This window comes from Schistocerca nitens, chromosome 4 (genome assembly GCF_023898315.1).
Source record: "Schistocerca nitens isolate TAMUIC-IGC-003100 chromosome 4, iqSchNite1.1, whole genome shotgun sequence".
Taxonomy (NCBI): Eukaryota; Metazoa; Arthropoda; class Insecta; order Orthoptera; family Acrididae; genus Schistocerca; species Schistocerca nitens.
In genome coordinates this window covers 792,843,336-792,856,569 of record NC_064617.1, presented here as the reverse complement: position 1 = coordinate 792,856,569, position 13,234 = coordinate 792,843,336, and the positions used below count along the sequence as shown (strand labels likewise).

General features: G+C 39.6%; 1 protein-coding gene across 1 annotated transcript in view; it reads right to left on the bottom strand.

The window, feature by feature from the left end:
- Positions 1-7,260: 7,260 nt before the first annotated feature.
- LOC126251876 (zinc carboxypeptidase-like) overlaps positions 7,261-13,234 on the bottom strand; it is a 129,391-nt gene continuing 123,417 nt past the window's right edge. The window contains exon 10 of the mRNA XM_049952566.1: positions 7,261-8,117. Within this exon, the coding sequence (XP_049808523.1) occupies positions 7,939-8,117 (179 nt within the window). The 3' untranslated portion in view covers positions 7,261-7,938. The remainder of the gene's footprint in view (positions 8,118-13,234) is intronic.

Here is a 13,234-nt window from a genome sequence, read left to right as displayed (position 1 = left end):
ATGTTCAAAATTCTAAGAAAAAATAGGGGTAAGCTATAGAGATAGGGGGTAATACACAGTATGTACAAGAACCAAAGGGGAACATAAAACTCGGATTAAAATCGGTGGCGAACAGGAATGCAGTCTTCTGTCCCTAATGTTCAGTTTATACACTGAAGAAGGAACGACGGAAATAAAAGGAGTTTTCAAGAGTGAGGTTAAAATTCAGGGTGAAAGGTTACCTATGATAAGATTTGTTGGTGAAATTGCTGTCCTCAGTGAAAGTGAAGAAGAATTACAGCATCTGTTGAATGGAATAAACCGTGTAATGAGTACAGAAAATGGATGGGCAGTAAAGAGAAGAAAGCCTACATTAATGAGAAGTAGCAAAAATAAGAATAGCAATAAACTTAATATCAAAACAGCTGATCACGAAGTAGACAAAGTGAAGGAATTCAGCTACTTCAAATGAAAAAGACCCATGAGAGAAGAAGTAGTGCGCATAACAAGCAGACTAGCAAGGCCATAGAACTTATTTGTGGCTAAGAGAAGTCTAATAGTTTCACTTTAAGAAGAAATTTCTGAAAATTATGTTTGGAGGACAGCATTGTGTAGCAGTGAATCACGGACAATGGAAAAAACGAAAACAGTAGAGAATCAAATAGTTTGAGATGTGGTGCCACAGAAGAACGTTAAAAGTCATGTGGACTGCTAAGATGATGAATGAGCAGCTTCTCCAGAGAATCAGCACAGAAATGAACATATAGAAAATACTCACAGGAAGGGACAGAATGATTGATAGGATGTGTGTTAAGGCTGTACATGGTACAAACTGCTGGGAAGACAGAGATGTGGCGTGCAAGTCCTACTGTGGAATGAAGTGGTTGTACGGTAGAGGACTTTTTGGCATGCTGCGTGGCAAACAGCAGAGGACTGACTGATAACTTAAAAAAAAAAATATCGCTTGAGTTCACTGGGCTTCTGTTTCCTGTACATATATCGTCTGTAGTAATGTGAAACTCTATCTGGCTAAGTGGTAAATTGGTGCAGTAGTGAAGTTGATCACAGGTGTTACAGGAGTGTTTGGTTTGTAAATTATAAGTAGTGATTTTAGACTGAGAGCCTTGGGATTTTTCCGTATTATTTCCTTAGTCTGACGGTCTGTAAAAATTGTTTCTATGTTTTCATTACTTTCTGTAAGTTTCTTTTATATCTGCTTGTCGGATCACGTGTTATGGCTCAAAATGGTTCAAATGGCTCTGAGCACTACGGGACTTAACAGCTATGGTCATCAGTCCCCTAGAACTTAGAACTACTTAAACCTAACTAACTTAAGGACATCACACAACACCCAGCCATCACGAGGCAGAGAAAATCCCTGACCCCGCCGGGAATCGAACCCGGGAACCCGGGCGTGGGAAACGAGAACGCTACCGCACGATCACGAGATGCGGGCCACGTGTTATGTATTTGATATTCTAGCTGCAGATAAATCCAAAAGTTTTGGCTATATAGATCTGTTGTTTCATAATGCAGTTGTGTTTCCTGTATCAACCTTTTTGATAATAGCACTTTCTCGATTGTTTTTTTCTATAACTTTTTTTGCAGCTACCTTTGTATTTTGTTTCGTAGTGGATTTGCTTTCTTTAATTATGTCTACTGTATCTTCAGTTGGTAACTTTCTGGTTAGTTTTGCATTAAATTCATCTGTTATCAGTCTTTCCATTTATTTTTTTTGTTTTGTTTTTGTTTTCTGTTGTAAAGTTCTCTATTGTTTTGGACACTTTTTAACCAGAATCTTCCTTCTTCAGATAAATTTATATCAATTAGGATAATCACTCGTTCATGAAAGGTGTGTGTATTATAATGATGCTGTGATGGGTTGGACTTCAAGTAATTTAGAATTTTGGTGAGTCTCTTTTGTTGACTTATTTGTTGTCTATCTGTTACTGCATATATCTATGCTCTAACCATCTACCTTAGTTCATCAAAAAATTGTAGGTATTTTACATGGTTGGCTTGTTGTATGTGCAGTGTCTATAATTCAGTATTGAATGCTCTTTTTTGGAAGAAAGAGACCATATTTCCTACATTAAATGCATAATTTCAGCTTTTCGTTTTATTTCTTGTGCTGCAATGACTTGTTTCTTAGAGTTATAATTATGCAACTGGTGATTATGTTACAGGCCAAATACAGTTACATTTTGTGTTAAGTATTTTTCTCTAGTGTGATCGTTGTGTTCTGGAACCTTACCAAAACTTATCATAAGCGTAACTTTACAGCTTATATTGCTTCAACTCTGTGATGAGTATCTTTAACTGTATATGTTCACTAACGTAAGAGTTTGATGCCTAATTTTCGCTGCTTCTATATGTAAATAACTTTAAGCCAAAAGTTCACACGATCTGCACAAAACGTTAACATGTAATAACAGCCTTCAAGAAGGGAATAAATAAAAACCGACTGAAGAAATCACATGAAGTCCTGAAACATACTTGAGTACAACAAATGTAATCAGACGGCGTTTTGTACAGGGCTAATTGCTCCCTAGTTTTTTAGCAACCACGGAAAAGGAGTTCCCACACCCAAAAGATGATTATTTCAGCACCAAGTTAATCCGCTTCTGTCACACACTTTGTTTTGTACTACATCCGTAACGTCCTTCCATTCCATCACATAAATGTTACCAGATAATTTTTCTTCTGATTGTCAACATCAGTTCGTTCTGCTTTAGAGAATTTCTCATAAGCACTAGGTTAAATTTACATCTACGTCAGTACCCTTCAACTTACCTACGTGAAGGGTATTTCTTGTGTGGCGGTATTATGCCTCGTTCCCTGTTCCGCTCGCGAATAGTCCTCGAATCTCTCTTATTTTACGAAGGAGAAAGAAACATAACGCGGGGAAGCAGTGTTTTTTTCCAGGAATTACAAAACACTTTCATCGTTCTTACTAGATCTTGATTTCTAGAAAGCAGTTATCTCACTTCTCCACTGTTTCCTCCTAAATTGTAAAGTTCAGTTGTTAACTGTTCTTATTATTCCACATGTCGTTTATCAGACTTTACTTGACTGTGCTCCGATATTATTGCTAGAAAGTCTTCGTATTAAATTTATCTTTTTATTTATAAATTTTTAATTAATATTAAAATGAAGTATCTTATTTTTCGTAATATACTCGTATATCAGCGTGTGGACTGATATAAATAAACGACTTGGCTAACCTCAACTACAGAACGTATTTCAGCATTGGATATAAACGGAATTGACTTTACCGGTCATTCTGTATGTCTTACAGATTGTTCTAAACCACGGCTCTTCTTCAAACAAAGGTACTCGTACTTCTGCGTCTTGGCATGTAGCGTGCAGCTTTGAAGAAGTTGTGAATTAGTAAGTACTAGGAGACTGGTTAATGCTTCATTTACATTTCGTTTCATTCTCTTATATATCCACGTTAAAGAGGCACAAGTGCAAGGCGTTTTTGTGTGGATCATATTGGATTACTTTTCTGGTGACAGGCGCTTTGTTTTATGAGGAGTAGGTTGTCATCCCAAGATTGTAATATGTGTCCACGCTTATGAGTGATAATACATTTGCCATCAGCAACAAGTTATTCTGAGGATTAGTTTACTCACATGGACTCAGTTTTGGACGCCCTCAATAAAATGAAGTAGAATTTTTTTGCATGCTATCTGGTTATTTGGGAACTGACTAAGGTAAGATGATGGTGGTTTCTGTGTCGCTGACTGTGGGCACGTTACGTGTAGTAATACTGTGTCACAAAATTTTACGATTTCATGTGAAAGAGATATTGGAACACTATTACATGATTTTTCAGATAGTTCACCTTAAGCTGATGAGTACACGATGGAGGAAACAGTCTCATAGCACAGAAGATTATTATAATCAAGAGGCTGACACATGATAGTTGGACTTGCAACTTTCACGAAGCTATTCACTTATGTACTCTGTATTATTTTCAGATATGAGGGCTCTTATCACCCTGATGGGATAATTATATGAAAGTGTGTTCTTTGTGACTACCACAGAGGTGTTTATTCGAGTCAGATAGCATTCGAAAGTTTTTCACGGAAATTACGAGTCTCATTTTGCGTATCAATAGACTATCATGGCTTGCTCATCACTACTTATGAGAATGGTGGAAATATTTTCAAACACACAAACGCGCGCGCGCGCGCGCATTTGAACTACAACTGTAAAAGGAATTTTGTCCGATTCCTTATCAGGTATGTCACAATCTCAGGCTATGAAAGCAGCAGTAAGACAACCACGGATATATAATGAAGAACCAAAGAAACTGGTACACCTGGCTAATATCTTGCAGGATCCCCGAGGGTACGCAGAAGTGCCGCAACACGACGTGGCATGGAATCGACTAATGTCTGAAGTAGTGCTGCAGGGGACTGACACCATGAATTCTGCAGGGCTGTCCATAAATCTGTAAGAGTATGCGAGGGTGGATATTTCTTCTGAACAGCACGTTCCAAGGCATCCCTGATATGCTCAATAATGATCAAGTCTGGGAAATTTGGTGGCCAGCGGAAGTGGTTAAACTCAGAAACGTCTTCCTGAAGGCACGCTGCAGCAACTGTGGACGTGTGGCGTGTCACATTGTCCTGTTGGGATTGGCGAAGTCCGTCGCAATGCACAGTGGACATGAATAGACGCAGGTGATCAGACAGCATGCTTACGTACGTGTCACCTGTCATAGTCGTATCTAGACATATCACGAGACCCATATCATTCCAACTGCACACGCCTCACACCATTACAGATCCTCCACAAGTTTGAACTGTCCCCTGCTGACATGCAAGGTCAATGGATTCATGAGATTGTCTCCATACCTGTACACGTCCATCTGATCGATATAATCTGAAAGGAGACTCGTCCTACCAGGCAACATGTTTCCATTCATCGACAGTCCAACGTCGATGTTGACGGGCACAGGCGAGGCATAAAGTTTTGTGCCGTGCAGTCGGTAAGGGTACACGAGTGGACCTTCGGTTCCGAAAGCCCATATCGATAATGTCTCGCTGAATGGTTCACACGCTGACACTTGTTGGTGGCCCAGCACTGAAATCTGCAGCAATTTGCGGAAGCGTTACACTTCTGTCACGTTGAAAGATTCTCTTCAGTCGCCATTGGTCCCGTTCTTGCAGGACATTTTTCCGGCCGCAGCGTTGTCGAAGATTTGATACTTCACCGGATTCCTGATATTCAGGGCACACTCTTGAAATGGTCGCACAGGGAAATCCCAGCTTCATCGGTACCTCGGAAATGCTGTGTCCCATCGCTCGTGCACCGACTCTAACACCAAGGTCAAACTCTCTTAAATTCTTATAACGTACCATTGTTCCAGGAGTAATCGATTTAACAACTGCGCCAGATACTTGTTGTCTTATATAGGCGTTGCCGACAGCAGCGCCGTATTCTGCCTCTTTAGATATCTCTGTTCAAATGGTTCAAATGGCTCTGAGCACTATGGGACTTAACATCTGTGGTCATCAGTCCCCTAGAACTTAGAACTACTTAAACCTAACTAACCTAAGGACATCACACACATCCATGCCCGAGGCAGGATTCGAACCTGCGACCGTAGCGGTCACGCGGTTCCAGACTGAAGCGCCTAGAACCGCACGGCCACCGCTTAGATATCTCTGTATTTGAATAGGCATGCCTATATCAGTTTCTTTGGCGCTTCATTGTAGTACTGCTGTGATGAACACGATATCTGCACAATGACTCTGTGACTTTTTACTTGCTTCCTTACAGCACAGGAAAAACTTTCTATATTTAGAACAACAATATATTGGACAATCAACTTGGTTTCTGAGAACATCATTTTAGCTGTAAAAGTAATGCACATAGAGACGTGACGGTTAGGCTACTGTGGCAACCCGTTAATTAATTCCGTGTTTATGCCACTCTGTTATCGAGAATATGTACAATATGAATGTCTACAGTTCCATGATGTTTATTAACCTATTCTGAATAATTGAATGCGTAATGTGGAAATGAAAGCTCTCTCAGAGAATTGCACTGTTGAATTCTTCTCAGGAAATCGCCAGAAGATGACAAGTAAGAAACTTCTTGAAACGTCGGTCCGAAACCAAGATATTACTCGGCTGATATCCCGAGAAGTATTCATCAATGGAATGTACGGCTATGAAAGACTTTAATTTCGATCTCAGACTTATTAATTAAAAACAGTATTTAATCATCGTAGAAAAGAGGGGAGGCAAGGGTAACTTAAAAAGTAGGGCAAAATTACCAACGACTTAGTTTAAGTTCATACTAATAGATAGCGTCAACATACGGATCTGCTAACACTTCACAAGGCCAGACAATATAAGACCGCACAGTGAAGCCAGTGCGAGTTAAGTAATTATAGAATAAATTTTTAGACGTGATATAATTTTCAAGTCTTTCAACATAAGCACTTTTGGGATAACGGGGTAGGTATTTGATTAATCTATGTTTTATATGGTTGCCTATCACGGTATGTGTTTCACAGCCAATATTCATTTGTACTGCATTCTTGTTAATCCCACTCCAAAAAACAGACTTTTAACGTAATCGGTTGTGGCAAGATGAAATGGGAACAAGTTAACGACCTCTACATCGTTCGAGTACAGATTACTTCAAAGCAGCTGCAGTCAGTAATGTAATTCATGGAGTCAAAGGATGAAGGGAGGAGTCTTATGACCCTCTTGACTTAATAATCTGCTGCTAAAAGCACGGATCGTGTTCTGGTTACAGATGATAACGAGACTGAAAGCGCTCCTGCTCAGGATATAACATTTACAGACCCGTCCACTAAAATTTATAACTGTCCTGATAAACACAAGGTAGAGTAAAATGAAGAAGTAGCACCTTCAGTAAAATGGTGCTTTATGGTCCTGAATCACTGCCAAAGTATACTTGGTTTCAAACCACCGTCTAAACGAGAGAACGTAAATGTCCGGGTATGCAATATGCAAGTGTATTAACAGGTTCCCCAATGGAAAAGATGTTCGGTCATAAGGAAGAACGGAAGATGGGTCAAGAACGTTTACGGAAACAGAGGAAAACGCTCAAAGAGAGTGCAGGGCGGTGCCCTGCATACAGTAGGATTTATTTGACAATCCGCCAGTAGACTGCAAATGCCACGGTGGTATGAGGTCTGCTCTCGAACTTTGAAGGCGGAAAATTGTTACGTGACTTTTCAGAATGAAATGCACTAATCTTGAATTATATTGATTTTATACACAATAATCCTTTCATTATCTACCATTTAATAACAAATATATATATTTATCATTAATTAATGTACTGTCTCTTACTTTCTAACAATAAAAAATTGTCAACTTTTATCAGTGTCGTCATTTTGACCCTTGATCAGAATCATCTTTCCCCCACACTAGGCCAGATTACACTTTCGTATTAATTTGTAGAACTGATAAAATAATTGTTATTGTTTCTATTTAGTTTTCAGTTTATTACATAAACCACAAATACCTAAAAACTGAATTAATTAAAAATGTGCAATTTAAAATGATTAACTTGGCCTTGTTTCTCTATGTCTTGATATATATTTTACAGAATATTGATAATGGAACAGTTTACGTAGCAATGCTGGATGGGCAGGAATAAAAGTACCAGTTTTTCTTGAAATCACACATTTTTCCATACAGTTCCTTTTTCTTATGGAGATAAATCTGTTCAAACCGGAACTCATTTGGAAACATAAAATGTGTTGCGTCTAGTTATGCGATTCTGACTGGACCACCTATATTCAATAGATGAACACATGTAGTAATTACTTTTGCATGAATTCTCTACTGGACGTGTCCAAAACGAAGTCGTTCATAGAAAAAGACAGTGATGCTCCGTGCGCCACACTGCAGTGTTGGCCCAGAGCTGTGACTAGGACTAGTGCTTCTTTCGCATTTTGTCGTCTTAGAGCAAATCCCGGAGGATGGAGACCAAGCTGTCGAACGCCTCCTGGCAAGTGGGGACGATCTGGTCCTCAGGCAGCAGGTATCCGTACTGTCCCTCGTCCCTCAGCTCCCACGCAATATTGTACTCGTGACCGACCACGCCCTGCATCCAGTCGATGCTAGACCCCGATGCTGGAGCTAAAACATGTCAAAACAGAAACTGTTTCACTTCTCACAGAGGCTATGTTACCCTACATCTTATTAACAAACATTCTCAAAGTCATGATTTAGACGAAAGTTGTGAATGAAGGACCCAAAAGTAAATAAAATGAGAAACATGTTGGTGATGTACATACGAGATTAGGGAAAATGTTTAGGCATTACTGAAACAGACAGTGATCTTTAAGTAAACAAAATGTACTAACATTTCTAAGGCAGCGCTTGTTTAAGTCAATACGTTACGTCCCATATGTTTCTGGTTAGCACATTCCGTCCCTCAAACGTATTTCTTGAATGTCTACGAAATGCTTATCTACAGTTAAAATAGTCTCCTCGTTATACTTTAAATACACTGTCCAGTCACGTTAATGTGACCACCTGTAAAAGCCTGAATAAGCAACTTTTGCGGCGTGAGACGTGCAGGAAGATGGCCATTGAGGTTCTAGAAGGTTCCGACAGGGATGTTGAACCATGACGACTCTAGTGCCGAGGCCAGCTCGGCTAGATTTGTCGGCTGAGGATCCATAGCACGGTCCGAGCGAGGTGGTCTCATAAACTGTCGATTGGACGTTAATCCGATGAGTTTGAAGGCAAGCGGAGTACAGCAAACTTATCCTGGTGCTATTCGAACGAAGCACACACATTGCGAGCTGTGTGACACGTCGCATGATCCTGCTGGTAGATGCCATTGTGCCTAGGGAAAACAAACTCGACTTGATTTCCAATGATAGAAACCTTCTTCGTTCGATCCGCAGTGCCTTCCAGAATGCCAATATCACCTAGGGAATGAAACAAAACATTTTCCAGACCACAACGCTCCCTCCTGTGTGCAGGGAGTTTCCTTTCAGACGTTTCGAGCCGTACACGACAGCGCCTATCTGGCCCACGGAGCATAAAACGTGATTCATCTGCAAAGAACACCTGTCGCCACTCAGTGGACGTCGGGTTACGGTATTGGTGTGAAAATTCCTGCCTTTGTCATGTATATACAGTAGTCAACCTGAGTGGATGAAACATCCCCTCTTCCGGAGACCCATATGTAGTAATGTTCCCTGAACGGTCTTTGAAGAGACATTGTTGGCAGCCCCTTCGTTCATCTGCGCGCCCAGTTGTTCAACACGTGCGCGGCTGTTCACCTGAACAGTTCACGGACATAATCGCTTCGGCAGTGCTTCCACCCTTGGTCCCTGAGGTAATGATCATACGCTTTTGGACGTCAGCTAAATCGCTACGTTTCCACATTACGACAACGACCGCACTGTTTTTTCGCGTCCACCCGACACTATTTAAATGCAGTCTTTTGGTAGTGCTACAACTTTGTGTCTTTGAGTGGTTACTGCACATTGTCGTTGAACGTACTTGGAGGTCATATTAATGTGATTGGGGAAAGGTGGGAGTTACGAAAGCGATGTCCACCGGCCGCAGTGTCATCGTCTGCTCTGCGGCCTCATGCAGATGTGTGGAGGGCCATGTGGTCAGCACACCGCTCTGCCGGGCATTTCTGAGATTTTCCAGCTCGAGGACAGGCGACTATTCAGTCAAGTAGCTCCTCTGTCTCCATTACGAGGCCGAGTGCACTACGTACCATTCTTCCCACCATACATACAAGGATGACAGAGAATGCTAAATGGATTAATCTGAGGTAAGAGACCCGTGTCCGGAAACGACGGAGTCGAAAGTTATAAGAGAGAACTTTTCTAATACATCCGACAGTGGAATACATACACCTGCAAACTGTTGCTAAGACTGTAAGCAGACAACTTTCAGAGGTGATACTATGGACAAAAACAAGAAAAAATCCAGTAAATATGGGTTATATAATGCATACCTCAAGACTAAGAGCATCCATTCATCTTCACTATTCCATTAATATATTTCTTCTACTGAGCAAATGCCCACAGCTCTTAAGCTAAGCATTTTACAGCCCATGTTTGCAAGACAATCTTATTCTTTTGGTTCATACTTCTTCCTCTGAAAGTCGCTTACCCTACAGCCTTAGCAACAAAAGTACCGATAGGTGTACTCCCATAGGTATCACAACTTTCGAGGCGGTTGTTTTTGGGACCAGCGTCCCTTACCTCAAATTGATACATTTACCTTCTCCTTCACGCCTAAAAATTTATAAAATCATTACGGAATCATCCCACACATCAAAGGAGAGGCAAAAGGAAAAAAAAGGAGAAACAGTTATTGCAACGTGAGTGTGTAAAACTTAGAATTGAGCTTCGAGAAAATGTTAATTTGGTTCGGTAAGACATGATTAATAACCAGTCTGTTACAACAGATATGTTAATAGTGTAGTACATAACGCCCTTGATACGAAAAGCAGAACTACATTAATATTCTGTGCTAGAAGGGTATTACTTTAAATGAATTTGTTTCGTTCTGGACCTGATATAAATTTTACAAGTGTCTTCTATTGATTCTTTTTCACGGGCTATACTCTGAAGACGCAGTACATGGAGCTCTCCACTCTATATATCCTACGGAAGCCTCTTCAGCTCTGCATAACTACTGAAACGGACATCCATTTGAACTAGCTTAAGGTGTTCACGTCTTGGTCACCATATAAAATTTTTACCCCGGCCCCTATACACTCCTCCATAATTAACTTCATTATTACTGGATGCCGCAGAATGTGTTCTATCAATCGATCGTTTCTCTTGCAAAATTATGTCCTAATGCGCTATCATTCAGAGTTCGATACACTACCTTTTTATTATTTACTCAGTCTACTCATTTACTCAGTCTGCTCATGTGTACCAACATGTTACAAACGCTTCTGTTCTGTTCTTGGCAATGACGCCAATCGTCCACGTTTTATTTCGCTAGGCTACATTCCTGACATTTACTTTCAGGAAATATTTCTTAACAATTAAATTTATAATCAGTGTTAATAAATTTCTCTTTTCAGAAATGCTAGGAACAGGTTCATGATAGGACTTTTTAGCAAAATATTTTGCGCATACTGAAAATTTTTCTGTGCAAATCGGGATCTTGATTATTAATTATATCGTATTAGATTTTTCTTTATTTAATTGTTCAATAAAAATAATTTTACTGTATTATATTGTCTTGGTGTGTATTGTGGAACTGATTTTTTATATTGTAGTTTTCTGGTATTGTAAGTGGTTTATGGACCATTAATTTAAATTTGTTAAAGTAAATTTAATTTCTTGTACCTTTTGTATCAATGTTTCTCAAAATTTTGAGGTTTACATACTCACCTCGATTTGTTTCTTAAAAAAATATTATTTTAAACTTAATTTGTTTTTATTTAACTTCTTAGATATAAATATTAACTTATTTATTCTTTAAGGGTCAAGTTTAAAGTTATTAATCTATGATTTATTTATTTCAAATTGCAAAACTTTGATTTTATAGTCATTTTTTGAATTTTATTAAGATATTGGGTTTAGTTTTATAATCTTCATAATAATGGTATTAATTTTATACCCTCTCTACTTTGGTCATACAAAAACCCGTCCACGACTCTTGGCTCTCATTATCTGATATAATTTCGTCTGCATTGCCTGACTTGTTTGTACTACACATTAATACTACTGTTGGTGTTAATATTGTAAGCGATTTCCCTGACACTATCATTCACCTTGAACTAAACTTCCAAGTCCATAGCCATCTTTGAGAGGTTTACATTGTCAGAAGCAATCGTTATTCCCCTTACCCTCTTTTACAGCTTGCTCAGAATTCATGACATGGCATAGGAGTACACTACAGCCCCCACTCCCTTCTCAACTGCTGCATTTATTTCATATCATTCGACTCTTACAACTACAGTCTGGTATCAGTAAAAGTTGTATATACCCTTTCGCTCCCTTTACTTTATTCAAGATACCTTCAAAATTCAACAGTGTTCGTCAGTCAATGTTGTCAAATACTTTCGTAAGCCTGCGAATATTATAAATGTGTATTTGCCTTTTTCAGTCCATCGTCTAAGATACACTGTCTGATCTAAAGCATCCTGAGTATCATTGGATATTAAAAATGGGTTTGTCGACCTTTCGTCTTTGTGATCGCTTGAACTCTGCTGGGGAAACTTTGACTAAGGTGTCTGAATGTCTATGAAAGAATGGCAACGAATTCCTCCTGAAGGGATGAAACAAGAGAAGGTAGTAATGTTGGACGCTGTGATCTCTCATACCAAAGGTGTTCCATTAGGTGGTATTGACATGTTAATACAGAACTGTATATTTTACAACCACCTTCTGCAGTGTTAGACGGCCTCCGCCTGTCAGAAGATAACGTCTAGTCGAGCGTGATTTGGTTGTGATTGTTTCTTCGTGTTTCCAAGACACAGTCACATTACCAGCAACCAGCTTGGGCAAATTTAGGATGCAAATATCTTTTATGTATTTGTCACCGAGGTGACATCCAGTGAGTACTACATATTCGAAGTCACTGAGCAGTTTTGAGTGACCTTTTCTACTGTTATTGCATTTCTACTGGAAACACAATACCCACCGCCCACTTTTATAATGGCATACCCTCTTCTTGTGATAGCCGATAGTAATTTTGGTACTACATAAGTGTGTCTCAATATTTCTGAACAGATATTTTATGTCGTAGAACGAGTATTGCCTCATGTGATCATACGTTTATCCTCAACCCAAACTGATATTCACCGGGATCAGTTTCTAACAGTTTTTTCCCTAGTGCTGTACATAATATGTATCACTATTTTGCAGCCATGACTTATTAAAATATTTATTCAGTATTATTAACACCTATTAACATCTGACTTATTTGGAATATTAGCTTCTTCTTGAAGTCTGTGGAAGAAAGGGAGGAAGATTGGGTTTATCATCCCGTCGACATCCAGGTCAGTAGGGACGGAGCACAAGCTTAGATGGTGTCATGGATGGGGAAGGAAATCGGCCGCACCCTTTTAAAGAAACCATCCCGGCATTTACCTGGAGCGATTTAGGGAAATCACGAAAAACTTAAATCTGGATGGCCGGACGTGGCTTTGAACCGTCGTCATCATGAATGCGAGTTCATTGTGCTACCTACTGCGCCACATCACTCGGTGACGTTTCCGCATATCTGTGTGTCATGTAACCTTCATAGAAGGCGAC